At 38.9% G+C, this 15,014-nt stretch overlaps 2 protein-coding genes across 4 annotated transcripts; both read right to left on the bottom strand.

The window, feature by feature from the left end:
- Window positions 1–247: 247 nt before the first annotated feature.
- LOC116194476 (leucine-rich repeat receptor-like protein kinase PXL1) lies at window positions 248–3,794 on the bottom strand. The gene is made up of 2 exons (XM_031523286.1): window positions 986–3,794; window positions 248–873 (listed from the first exon to the last, which is right to left on the bottom strand). Exons 1-2 carry the CDS (start codon window positions 3,636–3,638, stop codon window positions 455–457), a joined length of 3,072 nt encoding a protein of 1,023 aa, XP_031379146.1. The 5' UTR covers window positions 3,639–3,794; the 3' UTR covers window positions 248–454.
- Window positions 3,795–6,138: 2,344 nt separating this feature from the next.
- Window positions 6,139–9,394, bottom strand: LOC116196422. Of its 3 annotated transcripts, XM_031526126.1 has the most exons (3): window positions 9,019–9,394; window positions 8,739–8,962; window positions 6,139–8,310 (listed from the first exon to the last, which is right to left on the bottom strand). In XM_031526126.1, the coding sequence occupies exons 2-3, from the start codon at window positions 8,845–8,847 to the stop codon at window positions 6,719–6,721; spliced, it is 1,701 nt and encodes a 566-aa protein (XP_031381986.1). In that variant the 5' UTR covers window positions 8,848–8,962; window positions 9,019–9,394; the 3' UTR covers window positions 6,139–6,718. The 3 variants fall into 3 exon arrangements, with proteins under 3 accessions (XP_031381986.1, XP_031381985.1, XP_031381987.1); XM_031526125.1 differs by having other exon boundaries at window positions 8,739–9,394; XM_031526127.1 differs by having other exon boundaries at window positions 6,139–8,283; window positions 8,739–9,393.
- Between the last annotated feature and the right edge of the window lie 5,620 nt (window positions 9,395–15,014).

The raw sequence follows: 15,014 nt of genomic DNA, 5'->3' as shown, positions 1-15,014 counted from the left end.
TAATCCGACTATGTCCATAGCATTGTATTACTTGTGATCCTTTTTTTCCTTTCCTTTGATTGAATAGAAAAGGAGACTTGAAGGGCATGGTCATGGAGATCTGCAGAACAGAGAGTGCAGGCATGGTTAATCGAACCGTTTGCCAGTCTTAGATACTTCTAAGCACGTAATTTCAACACAAGACTTTGTTTTGCAAAGTGGCACATAAAGTAAATGTCAAGAGATTAGAACTTTTTCAATGAACAAGAGATGGGAACCTCTGTTGCTGATTAGATATGTTACTCCGAGGATAAACATTCAACGATTTCTTACAACTTCCTGCCGAATTCTAATTTGTCCTCTTAGATCTCGGCTAAGCAAAATGAAGAATGGGAAATTTACATAACCTGGAAAAAAAATGAATAAAAGAACTGCACAAATCAGCAGTCTCAATGTAGATGCTGCTCTTGCCTTCCTATAGAAGGCCGATCACTGGCGAAGTGCTAAAGACCGGCCTGTCCTTTGCCACATTTTGCCCGTCATTGTTGTTATTGTAGCACACACTCTTCCTCCGGGGTTTGGCCTCTCCAAGCATCATCAAAACATCCCTCATAGAGGGTCGGTCCTTTGGCAGCTTAGCGGTGCAAAGGAGTGCGATTCGGAGTACCAAGAGCATCTCTTCTTGGACCAGCTTGCACTGGCCTGCAATGCTCGGGTCCAGGACTTCTTCCACGGCCTTGTTGTCTCTGATATTTGTCCTGACCCACTCCACTATGTCTGTCGACTCCCCAAATCCCGGGTCCAATGGCATCTTCCCCGTCAGGAGCTCCAGAAGCACGACACCAAAGCTGTATATGTCACTCTTCTCGTCTACCTTCAGTGTGTACCCATATTCTGTTTCCAGAAACAAATGCAGAGGTTAGCGTTTGAACATATTTTATCTTCTTGCTTCTTATTTTATTATTGAGAAAGGGGAAAAAAAGTAACTGGAAAAACAGGGACTGACCTGGTGCTATGTATCCATAAGATCCAGCAACCATTGATACAGTCTCATTCTTGTGGATCATCATCCTTGCAAGGCCGAAATCTGCTATCCTTGCCCCGAGATTTGCATCGAGCAGTATATTGTTTGACTTGATGTCCCGGTGAATAACTGGTGGGTAGCAATCATTGTGGAGATAATTCAACCCTTGTGCAACCCCGACTGCTACATTGTATCTCGAGACCCAGTCTACGAGCAACTTTCCCGCCTGTTTCCCGTGCAGGGCAGTCCCAAGGTTCCCGTTCGGCATGTATTCATACACCATCATCGCATCGCTCTCGTTGTGGACATACCCTAAGAGCCTTACGATGTTGCGATGCCTAAGCCTCCCCAGGAGATTGACTTCCCTTAGCAGGTCTTCCCCATTCTCTATGTCCGATCCTGACCTCCACAGCTTCTTAACCGCCACGACCACATGAGGCCGGTGAATCTCAGCCTTGTACACCATCCCGGTCCCGCCCATCCCTATGATGTTCGACTCGTTGATGCAGCCTAAGATGTCTCCACTAGTGAAGCACACTCTCTGGAATGCCACAAGGCGCCAAGGCCATTCCTCAGTACCCTTCTTAAACCATCGTCCATAGAAGTAATTGGTATCGTACAAGTACCATCTCCGATAGAGGAACTTGCCAACAAAGAATGTGAGGCCAAAGCATAGAATCACCGATGTCCCGATCGCGAAACCTACTATTATGTGATAGACATGCATGCCCTTTTGCTGCCTTGACCAACTAGAAGACTTCTGCAAACAGGGGGGAAGCACCCCTCCACAAAGACCGGGATTGCCCACTAGTTCATTTGGGTTAATGTTCGTCAAGATCCCCATCGAAGGGACTTGGCCGACGAGTTTGTTATATGACAAGTTAAGACTTTCCAAGGCTGGTGAGCTCCCAAAATTTTCTGGGATTTGACCAGCGAAGGAGTTGTTGGAGAGGTTCAGAATTGCTAGAGTTGGCATTGCTGCAAGAGATTTTGGGATTTCACCATCGAAATGGTTGTTTTTGAGATCTAGCTTCACTAACTTTCGACATGAAGCTATGCTATCGGGAATACTTCCCAAGAAACCATTGCTTGAGAGATCGAGCAAGGCAAGGGACGGGCAATCCTGGAATTCATCTGGGATTTTCCCGTCTAACTTGTTGTTTGAGGCTATAAAGGTCTGAAGGCTGGGGAGTGAGAAGATCCCAGAAGGGATGGAGGATTGGAGTTGGTTATGTGAGAGGTCTATGAAAGAAAGCGAAGGGGAGAGGAAGAAATCCTGTGGGATCTGACCTGATACGTTGTTATAGGCCAACTCGAGCCGCTGGAGTCCTGGAAGGGTCCCAAAACCATTTGGGATTGGGCCGGAGATAAGGTTGTGCTGCACCCGTACTCGGACTAATGAATTGCAGCCTGAGAGCCCGAGAGGGATCGTGCCTGAGAAGGAGTTGTTGAAGAGAATGAGCTTGGTGAGGTTTCCCGAATTGCAGAGGCCTTTCGGGATTTTGCCTGACAAGGAGTTTGAGGAGACGTCAAGCCACTGAAGAGGCGATTTGTTTCCAAGATTCGGAGGCAGGATTCCAGTCAAGGAGTTCTTCCACAGAGCAAGAACCTGCAAATTGGTTAACTCCTCAAGTTGAGTTGGAACAGAACCAGTCAGCCGGTTGCACATTAAGTTAAGAAGTTCCAGGTTCTTCAAATCTCCAATGCTCTCAGGAATCTCTCCCGATATCTGGTTGGCCGAGAGGTCCAGGAATACGAGAGAGGACATGTTTCCAATCTCTGGTGGGATAATCCCCAAGAAGTTGTTATCATACAAATAAACTGTTGTGAGCTTCTGGAGCTTCCCAAGCCCAGCAGGAATCTGACCACTCAGAGTCCCAACTGCTAAGTCGAGGTAACGAAGGTTCGACAGATTCCCAAACTCTGAAGGAATCTCCCCCTCAAACTCATTGTACCCGAGAATGATTGTCTCCAGTGAAGAAAGCCTCCCGAGCTCTCTCGGGATCCTTCCAGTAAGATTATTCCCCGAGATCCCAAGAAACCTCAGACTTTGCAAGTTCTCAAACGAAGCCGGGACTGATCCCTCAAAGAAATTTCCCCTCAAGTCGAGGCTCTCCAGAAGGGTTGCATTTCCAAGGTCTTCCGGGATGGCGCCTGCAAAATTGTTGCTCGACGCGTTGAGTTCCCTCAGCACTCGGGCCTGCCCGAGACCAATAGGGAACTGCCCAATGAAGTTGTTCATGCTCACGTCGATGCTCCTGAGGGACGTGAGGTTTGGGAGATACTTCGGGAGCGAGGAATCAAACAAGTTCCCACTCAGGTTTATCGAGGCGAGACTGGTCAGGTCCTGAATGTGCTCGGAGACCCGGCCGCTGAGGTTCATGTAGGAAAGGTCAAGCTTCTCTACGAACCCGCTGGGGCTGCACACCACGCCAGTCCAGGTGCAATGAACGATACCATCAGTTCCGACAGAGCCATTCGGCGACCTCCAGTCCTTGAGGTTGCCTAAGGGATCGACGAGGACCGATTTTATGGAAAGCAGAGATGAGAGCTCATTGTTCATCTGAGCTCCCTCAGCAAAAACAAGTGAAAGCCCAATACAACAGTAGAAGAAGAAGAGGAAATGAGTTTCCATTCTCCTTTTTCCCAAACCTCTTCCTTTGTCTCTCTTTTGTTGTGTTCTTTTCTGTTATGTTCCTTCTAATGGATTGGCATTTTTGGGTCTGTGAAGGAACAAAGGAGACACGGGAGGGAAGTGATAGTGCTTAATATATGACATGCCTTGTTAGCATAAAACCAAAGGGGTCGGATTAATTAAAATAAAAATGGAGGGACCAATTAAATAATTAATTTATTGGGGGAATTCGTGGGTTCTTGGGATCTCCAACAGCTAAGCTTATGAAGATTGTGGATTGTAAATTTTGGAGTTATTGAGATTCTTTTAGACAATCAAACATGTGGGAAGGGAATATTGTTCCAAGACCCATACATATTGATGCTTCTTCCCCATCTTGTTATTGAAATTAGGGGTCAACTTTGTGAAATAATTACTTAATAATTGACCCTTTACATGTTCATAACCTGTTTCTTCTCTATTTCGTTTTTCTCTTTTTTTTATTTTTATTTTAACTTTGGCAGCAGCCTTTTATTCAATCCAAAAAAGGCGTAAGAATAAAATGGTTGTCGCAATTTGTAATCCGAAAAAGAAAATTTGTGGACCGACCTAATAATACTCAATAGAACACTCGAGTAACAATCTAACGGTTCTTTCTGAATAATCATATGTATGCACGTACATTCGATAGGTCCGCACTGAGTCCGGATAGGACTTCCCCGACCACTTGGAATTCACTGGTTGCTCCCTTTGAGGTGGTGGTTGATCAGTTCAGTTTGGGCATGACTCAACCGGACAGGCAAGGCAAGAATCAAGCCATGTTACAAAGAGGATAAAACCATCAAAAATTGAACAGACATCTTGAAACTTTCTTGTGTCAGAACATGATTAATATGTGAAACTAAAATAATTCATATAAAGAAAGAACTAAAATATATACCTTTTCTTTTTTTTCCCCCTAATTACGAGATTAAGAAAAAGGAAATTAGGAAAAACAATCATTGTCCTTCCCATCTCAAAGAAAATTAAGGACCAAGTGCTGCCCATTTCTTCTAAGCCTTCACATGCACATATCTGGCTCTACCCAATTATTCTTCTTTCTTTAGAAATTTATCCCAGGAACATATAGTAATCATATAGTACGTCTCTCAAAGTGAAAGAGATATAGGAATTCTATAATCGTCTGATCTATCAAAAGATTAATTAAAAGGGATAATCTAAAAAAAAATAACAATTATAAGATCAACGGCATGAATGTGCAAAAGGGAGGCTGGCCCCATGTGAAAGTACGCAGAGAGAGAGAGAGAGAGATTACACCATGATTGGCACGATGAAATAGTACCTACCTTACCTTTGCCATTGAGTTGCAATCTTGTAACGTGGGCATGACAACCCGATTAAGTGGACATCGAATTACTCAATGACATACTATGGCAAAAAGTATGTATGGCCTGAGAATTTACGATGATACGAGAATTATTGTAAAGAATAGATATTCCATCTTACTGTCCCTGAATTCTATGGGTAGATAAGTTTGGATTTTAACTTAAATACATGACATGGTACATTTGAATTGCTTCAAGGAACATATATATTTGATCATCCAACCTAATGTCTTCAAGTATAGAAGTTAATAACATTAAAGATTTGCACCAAATTGGGAATGCAGCATGAGATCAGAAGAAGGGGGGTGGCATGAGAGGAGCAGGCTTGGGTGCCCCCACATGGCTTTATGCCAAAGCCACCGCCAACCTCACTAAATCATTGCATGAAATTGACAAGCATTTGTGGCCTTCATATGATATCCTTTTATGACATTTTCTTTTATGTACATAAATAAATATATCATAAATAATAATTCTTTTCTTGTTCGGTAGCCACTTGTGACCTTTGTTCTTTGTTAATGATCCATTACAAGTAATCCTTCGAAAACCCAATGGCTAATTTGAAGGATTCGTGCAACATTTACAAGTGAAATCGGGTCATTAGATTATATTATACTACACTGAAAATTTTCACTATACTTCCGAACTGCTGCACCAATTTCGTACCTTTTGTGTTGGTTCCCAATCCTAAATGTATAATATTGGTTCTTATGACCCCAAAAAACAACTCTTGAGATTTTAGAAGTGGTACAGCCAAACAAAACAACTCGAACTTGATTCACCTAAAAAAAACCCAAAAATAATTATAATAATTATAATAATTTGAACTAAATCTTGGGCCACATTGGACCGAGCATTGAGGCCCGCTGAAGTATAGGCTGGTGAGGGCTTGACGCTGATTGTGTATGGCCGGCCCATCGGCTTGGTGGTTTTTCAGACCTTTTTTGTGCCATACCATGCGGCCTCAAATTTGGGTTAGTGACAATAGATAGCCTATGCATATATCGCATTGAAATAGGGAGAGGGGGGAGATCACTCAAGACAACCTTGAAATATAATCTCGATATTATGTCTGAACCCGAAGTAATATCGATGCTTTCACAAGCAGGCTAGCAGTAATAGAGGAGAGATGGAACTGACGTGAAGTCAGGACCCGAGTCGAGTCGAGTCAATGTAAATGATATCATTCAGACGTTGGACTATTAACTTGCTTAAGATGACATTTTCAGCCAAAAAAACTTTGCTTAAAATGACGAGTCAGACGGAGTATTCATGGAATGAAATGAGTACTACTTCATGAATGGCACCGCGTAATTCTAGCTAGTGGACAGATGACAGGCCCACGCTTTTGCTAAACAAATTTTTTGCAGTAAATGAACAACATTGGAGCTGATCCGATCATACGGCCATCGCTCCATCCCTTGCCAAGAATCACAGGCGTGAGGGCTTTCCCTTTCATCGAGTCCTGGAGTTGTACATCCTAAACAACCATCAGGTTGCAACTTCCGTTCCCAAGAACCGGTACGAGAGCACTGCGAGTTTGAGAGGGAGAGATTTCCACATTGATCTCCCACAGCATCAGATGTCTGATCATCCGTGATCAATCTTGCAAATGCTACATCCGACTTCTGTTCCTTTTAAAAGGAGTGCCAAACGACCCTATGGATTAATTCAAGTCGAATCAAATGGAAACTTGTCGACGGCAAGGCTGCAGTTCTAGCATCGTTCATCTCCTTCCCAGTTATCCTTCCCTTTGGGCCCTGTCGGCCCTTCCTCCCCGTAGAGCTCTGTTGGGAACAGATCGAAGATGTTTTCGACCGAAAACCTCACAAAGTAGGGCAACCGGTTAATGACCTTATCGAGCTCTGCCCGAGCATCATACATAATCGTCGGCCCCCATTCCCTCATGTACTGCAACCAGCACGGCTCTGCAATAATCCCGTCTCCAAGATACTCCGCAGAAACAATCTTATACTTCCTGCTTGAGTCCACAAAGAACCGACTCCTAGCTGCATCATTCCTAACTCCAATCCCGAGCCTCGAGGAGCCCTGAAGGTACAAGCCTGGATTGGCGAAGCTGGCGTGCCCACTCTTGGATGAGTACACGATCGGCCTATTTCCATCAATAAACTCGAGATCAGATGCATGCACCCACTCACCCCCACTATGCTGAGAGAAATACATGCCCCAGAGCTCGCCCGTGAAGTTGCTCACTCGAAGCGTGAAGTGCTCCCAGTCACCAACGTGCTCCCCGATCCTCGTCATCGGAAAGCTCATCAACCCGACTTTGAGGGTCACAGGCCCATTGAAAGGACAAAACACCCACATCGCAATATCCGTAAATGATCCTCCTAAGGCAGGTTTTACATGCACGTAGAGCTCCGCACTCTCAATGTTTCCTCTCTTAAGGAAATTTCGCAACTCCTCATCCTTTGGGAGATTGATCCAGAACTTTCCATCATTAGATCCACCCTGGGGCAAGCATGATCCATTAGAGTCGATGGGTTGTTTCCTTGACTCCCCGTCTTGGCATAAAAGTGCCCCATTTTGGAAAAACCACTGGACCGAGGAGGGAAGATACACCTCGTCAGGGTGGAAGAAGACGGTAGGCCCGTAATGGCTGATCAACGCATGAATCTGATCAAGGTTTGGCATCGCATGGAGAGAATCGTCACAGTTCTTCAAGCAACCAATGTCAAGTGGCTCACTCGAGCCCGAGCGAGAACAGCAAATGAAGGTTCCGACGGGCACACCCCTTTCCCAGATCCCTCTATTGCAGGGTCTCGTGTTCCAAATTTCAAATGGCAACTTTAGGTTCCTTGAGTCTCCTGAACATATAAGGTTGCAAGCCTCACAGTGCTCGGTTAGGTCCTCCCGGACACAGCGAACTTCTTCGAGATCCGGCTCCTCAGGTTCGGTAGTCACAACAATTCCCATTGGTCTATAACCCGATGGGGCACTGGGCAGCCAGAAGTACCCAGGTCCATATAACGGACCTGCATCCCCAGCCCAAAGTGGGGTGTAACCGACTGGCTTCCTCAAAGCCGGAACACTTAACTCCAAGGCATCACGAGCCACAAGAACATATCCTATCAGAGGCTTTTCATTCGATTGGCAATAATAGCCCAAGCAATGAAAACCATCAGGTGTCCCCTCAGGCCTATAGAACGTAATTTTCGGTTTCCCATGAGTTTGGTTGAAGGTCCAGACACTCTCGAACTTCGTTATCTTTAAGACCTCAAGTTCGCCCAGTCGTATCCTCCCCGTTGCAAAACCACGACCTAAGCATTCCGAAGAGCATCTGTTAACTGCTTAAAGCCGAACAAAAATGATACTAGTTCAAACTATCTGGTCAAACTTTGAGAAGAACAATCATCAAACCTTGTCATGTTTTATGAGCTCAAATTCAGTTCGTTGAGAATATTCTTCAATTCAACATAACAAATTATTATCTTTTCTTCAACTTCCAAATTCGGTTTATAAGGTTAGATTTTGATCGTTTCAAGAGTGTTTGGAATTCTAGAGGCACCAAACAAAAACAGAGTACATTGTCCCCACAGATACCGAATGAAATAATAAAATTAAACAATAATAGTATATTAAACATTAAAAACTTAACTCTCTCTTCTTCTTTTTTCTTTATGTTTCATCTGAAATAGATGATTAAAATCTACGAAAGAGCAAAACCCAGAAACCAAATTTCGAAGAGATCAAGTTATTATTGTGAGAATCATACCTTGAGGCCATTCTGGGAGAGCTGAAGGCAGAGAGAAGGGCTCTGTCCCTAGCTCGGTCGGCTCGAACGCGGTGACTCGGTCCCAGCAGAAGCACTCGCACCCAAACATCTCTACTTGTGGAACAAAACCCACATAAAAGATTTGATCTTGAAGGATCGGGTGAAAGGAAAAGGGGTCTTCAGCTCAGATGAAGAACAGGGCAAGGAGAGAGACAGAAAAAAAAACAGAGCCCCTCTATGTCATGAAACCTTAAAGGGAGAAAGGGGCTCTGTTTATCTTCAAAGATCAATGATTAGTGCACACACACAGAAAGAGAGAGAGAGAGAGAGAGAGATGATGTTGCTTTGTAATGAATAGACGTCGCTCCCACTCAATTAGCACGAAAATTGAACACAAAAGGAGACTTGCTGCTGTCTGAAAGGGTAAAGTATTGTTTTTTCTTTTGCTTGTATAATTTGTTTGCCTTCCAGAAAACAGGGCAGGATGATCAATTGAGAGAGAGAGAGAGAGAGAGAGAGATGTTGTCTTGGGAGGAAGATGACGAGCCGCGAACGAAACAGAGGAACCTCTGGTTCTTCAGGGCAAAGAAAGAACCTCAAGAGGAGTGGGCTCCTCTTTTGGGAAAGCTCCGGGAGCTCTTTATTACTGATGAGGAAGCGAGTCAAGTCCAAAAACAAATATATATTCCAATTTATTTTCTTTTTTCCTTACCCCCCCAACATGTGAAAAATAACTTGGCAAAATAAAGAAAAGTAGGTGGGTAGGCATGAATATGATGTACTTACTACTTATCTACAAATTATAATTATAAAATGTATCGAGAAAGCTTTATTATTAGTAATTTTGGTCAAAATGTTCTTTTAATCTTAGGTTGTCATATTCCTTGTTTCTCATTGTGATGTAACATATGCACAAGTATACCAACTCAGGAAAAAAATTTAAATATCTCCTGTGATTAGTCACACGAGAAATAAATGTACCATGCTTTTAAATATTCATATTGAAAATCTTTTCCTTGAAATTTTTAAATCTCAATTATTACAATTTTTAATATTAAATATTTCAAACAGTATCAAGATAAAATCATCATACCCTTATTTCAAATAATTATATTATAGAATCATTATCTTCTCTTATACCAACGAGTCTCTTATATATTTTTAAAAATGAGTTATATATCAAAGCAATTTTTCGTTCTTAATTTTTCTTTGTTCTTTTGTTGACTTGGGAATTGAACAGTTGCGGAACATCTTGTTATTTTTCGTGTAACATCTTTTTCTTTTGAAGAGATAAAATGAATTAAACGGTAAGGTGACACTAATTAATTAACATAATTGATTGATAAATGTATCTCACGTAAACATATATAATAACTTCAACAACAAAGGTTAATTTGCTGATCATACCTCTCTTGCTCTGTATACATTTACTCATTCGGAAGCATATCGTAGGACTTTTGATACAGTCCAATTGACCATTATAGTTGGGCTTCGACCTTTTTCTTTTTTTTGGGAACCGTGATGAAACCTCACGTTACTCAAGTTAATGTATGTGTAATCGACCGATGTTTTACCTAAAAAAGTTTCATTATTATAGTCTCTCATTTATAGAAGAATTTTATTTTTGCATTTCAGCTGAAAGAACTGCACTAAAAATAATATGATAAATAAGCTTGTTTTCGTCTTGTGCTAATGGAGAACGGGGTTATGGGCGTTTTTTACTTTTTCATTAAAGAAAAAAAAAACATTTGCAGCTTCCTTTTATAAAGAGTGAGCTTTCCTTATTGTCATGTTTCGTGTCGTGTCCACGTGCATGGAATTTAACCAACTTTTCCTATGCATGCCAGTCCACTTTGGACGGCCATAAGCCTAAAACTTTAGGCCATCTCCAACGCGTTCAACACATCAATATGATGAGAGCCCTTATCCTCACACTTTAACATCCAATTTCTTTTAGTGCGGTCCAACTTTAGTAATTTGAAATTCCGTTTTTTATAAAATCGCCAAAAGAACCTGAAAATCTATTCCAATTTATATAAGTTGATCGAGTTAAATTCGATTCTTTTATTGTATATATTGGATTAATCAGCGTAATTGGTTAACATCATGGTCGGGTGTTATGTATGATCTATTTCAATGTCAGAGTAGTTGAAGAAAGAGGTGTAATGAAGTGATGATATGCTTTTTCATCTATAATTTAGAGATTTTGTGTTCGATTTTCAAGAAAAATTGTTTATATTTTTTTTAAAGTTTTTTTTTTTGTAGATGAAATTGTAGAAAATATTACACTCTCAATTTACAGGATGAAACATTAAAAGTTATTTCACCTTCCAATCAATAAATTTTGCAGGTTTCGAATTTATTTTCTCCTCCTTATGAGAATTAAAACTATTTATGATCAATTATCACTTTGTTGGTTGGTGTTAAATCTTTAATTTTCTCATATTGGACTCACGGAGGAGCCACTTACATAATCCGGGGAAAAAAAATCAGAGCAGCTGAAGGCTGCCTATATGTTCTTTCAGCTGAACATATAATGAAACCGACATGCGTAGAAAATTATAGTGGCCGGTAGCATCATCATTATTATAGTTAATAAGCCGTATTCATTAGCCACAGCACAAGGGCTTGTTTGGAAGCAGGGCACGTGTACAAATATATCTATTATATTATATAACATATATATATTTGGCTGGGAAAATAACAGGCTCATATAATTACAAGCACTACTAGGTTTTGATTGGTGGAACGGTAATTTGTCGATTTTGTCGGGTCAATTTGTTTTGTTGGCTGGGATCAGATATTTTGCTAAACTGGTCAGATAATGCACGCGGAATTCTTAATGGCCTCTTTAATTTATGTGAGGTCCAACAGAGAATTCATCCTCGCGTGTCTGTCTATGGTGGTCGATTGCTTGCCTTCTTTATATCAAGGTTGAAGTGTTACGGCCGTCAAGCCAAAAGTGCTCGCTATTAATGCAGTGAAATTGTTAAAACCCTCTCGTATAGATATATCATATCTCTCCTTACACAGCGAATATTGAACTCAAAGCATGATATTAATAATCTAATTCTCAGGTTGGTTCGTGATCCAACGAGTATGAAGACCTTGTTGAGCTGCAACATATGAATCCAGATGGGCAATATTTGCTTCACTCTTGTAATTCTTTTTCATGCCTGCGAGATGTCTTTTACGTTATCTTAAAATCGGGAAGGTTGAAAAGAACAAAAATAATGCGGTATGATATCCTTCTACTACGTCAGACCGATGTTTTAAGTGTTGCACAGTTTTGGACTTATTCCAAGCGCCAACTTCGTAGGCCTAAAAGATATTTGATTTGTCCTGACAGCCCAACCATATATCTAAATCTAAATAAACTAAAACTCTTGTATAAGGGCCCATGTCATCTAAGCATGACAAGTGCCCTCTTTTTATTTTTATTTTTCATTTTAGCCTTCTCTTTCCTAATTTTTATGATTTGCCCACAAGTTTTGATTTTAATTTTTTTATTTTGTCTCTTTCTTCTTTTTCAGTTACAAGAGAGGTCCATGAATCTAGTATATTGAAATGAAAATTCTAAATATCTAATAAAAAAGCACGTGTAGTCTCATTAGGTATCGAACTTAGGACCTCTTAGTCACCAAACGAGAAGTGCGCTACTGAGCTACACTCCCTATTGAATTATTTTGTCCCTTATTTTTCTTAATTATAAAGAAGACCGTAGACTTAATACTATGAAATAAAAGTTAAATAAAAAGAAATCAAAAGTCCCATTAGTGAAAATCGAATCCATAACTTCTTGATTTCAAATAAGAAAGTGTATCGTTGCACATTCCATTTCTCTCTTGTGTCTCTCCTTTAAATAGTTAAAATATCCTCTCGAAGAATTTCAATATTACATGTTTTAGCTAATATTTTAGTTATCTACACAATTAATTAAAACATGTACTATCCTATAAAAGTGAAGCAAATATCATTTTGATACTCATATGTATTTATTTTCAAAATGAATCAAAATCGTTATCCTCTCTAATTTTTTTTTAAAAGGACATGTTATTATGAAAAGGTCACTTCATCAATAAAGGTTATAAAATGAATATCAAAATCATTCAATAATAATGGAAGATTAAATTTTTGAATTAAATCGATTATTTTTTTACCATAATCTATATTTAAATTTCTAGTGTCATATTAGAAAACACATAGTTAAAAAAGAAAATATTATATAGACAAGTTTGAATTAATCACAAAAGAAAAATGCAATTAAAAGGTCAATCTAGAACAATATAATAAAAGCATTAATAAGCTGGAGAATTCAACACGATTTTAAAGTGCAATGCATGCACGCCATTTTAATTTTTTTTAACTTATCCACTATTTAAGTCTAATTGGTTCAATACTTCAACTTTATATATATATATATATATATATATATTATTTTTTTCGGTACCGTTGAACTATGTATTATTTGAAATATAAATGTAATTTAGTTTAATACTTCAATTTATATTATCGTAAGAATGATAATAATACCATTTTTATTATTTGATATCCTCTCAATCAAATGCGAAAATAATAAGATATTTTTACTATAAAAAGAACATAAGGTGATAATATTTTCATAATCTTATAGGAAATTTATCAATGTAATTTTCTTACCCCGCAGCAAAGCACGGGGATCATTCCCTAGTAAAGAATTAAAGCATCTTATTTTACAGTTCTACTGTAGGACGGATGTAAATCTGCGATGTCCATTGATTAGCCTAGAGCTATAATTGAATAACGTGCAAGGAATCTGTCTAGTTTGATGAAAACGTCCTAGCATATAATAATCGTATTGCTTTTTTCTACCCTTCTGGGATTGATTTATTTGCAATTGTTCATTGGCAGTGGATTAATTAAAATGTGTTATACATTGAATTATATATATATATATATATATATATATGGTGACCAATATGGGTTTATATTACTGATCTATAAAGAGAGAAACGCATCTTTTCTCACTTTGCCTTTCCAATATTATCCATATCCATATATTAGATATCGTTAAATCAATAAAAGCTATAAATTTAAGACTAAAATGATTAAAAAAAATTAAACAATTGTCTTCTAACTTTTCCTTCTCCCTCTTTTTTCCAAGAAGACGTTCACTTCTTCAAAATTGCACTTGACCAATTTATTAATTTACAAATTTAGTTTTATTTTGCATACAATGAGTCAATGATAATTAAATTATTTTAAAATTATATATTCTAATTAAAATTATCATTTAGTTAGAAACGAATATCAATTTCATATATTATCTAATAAACTAATAAAATAATATTTTATTTTTGGGTGAATAAGAATAATACACGTGATGTGGATATACCTGTAGTTGTTTATGTAAAAGAAGACCTTCTTAATTTTTGGAGAAGTGAGAAGACTTTTTTTTTTTATTTACAAATCCTGGTATTCAGAAGTCTAATTAGTCTTAACTAATTCAGTCGAGCCCAGTCGACCCTCTAAAAGGAAAAACTCTCCCAGCGTTGATTTTTTGCATTCATAAGGACTCGAACCAAAGACCTTGCTTAAGCAGAACAAACGCCGAGCTGCTTTAAGCTAATTCACGTTGGTTAATAAGACCTTCTTTAGTTAGTAACACTTTTATTTTTCTAAATTATCCATAATAAAATTAAATCTAATTAATTACAACCATTATAATTACGGCAAGTTAATAGTTTTATAAGATTACTACCAAACCCAGCAACCACTATTCTCTCATCCTTTTTCTCCTCCTCTCCAATCTCCATTAACGGCTGTGAAAAGAAGTTTCAATTTCTCCTCCCTTTCTTCTTCTTCTTCGTTTCTTTTAATTAAAAAAAATTAATAAGTTGCTTCTTTTTTCTTTTAAAATTGTTGGGTTACACGTAAACTAATACCATCAAAATAATTCACATCACAATGACAATTTCACAAATTCCACTAAATTATCAGTGCATACACTGATAGACATCTAAGTATATATATAGAGAGAGGGTCGACATGCAAAGAAATTCATAATAGCTTGAGAAGTGGATTATAGAAAAGAGAAAAAGAGAAGCACAAATTCAAGAATTTACACGCAACATGGCAACTTAATTGCCGCCATTCTTTTCTCACTTTCTCTTCTTTCAGTTTGAAGTGAAAACGGAAAATTGAAAATTAAGAGAAATTCAGAGAAACTAATAATGCCATTAGAAAATCCGAAAAATACATGGACTATGACCATTGACACATATATACGTTCTTCGC

The sequence above is a fragment of the Punica granatum genome, chromosome 2, assembly GCF_007655135.1.
Source record: "Punica granatum isolate Tunisia-2019 chromosome 2, ASM765513v2, whole genome shotgun sequence".
Taxonomy (NCBI): Eukaryota; Viridiplantae; Streptophyta; class Magnoliopsida; order Myrtales; family Lythraceae; genus Punica; species Punica granatum.
The sequence above is the reverse complement of the archived record's forward strand: the minus strand, read 5'-3'. Positions and strand labels throughout refer to the sequence as shown.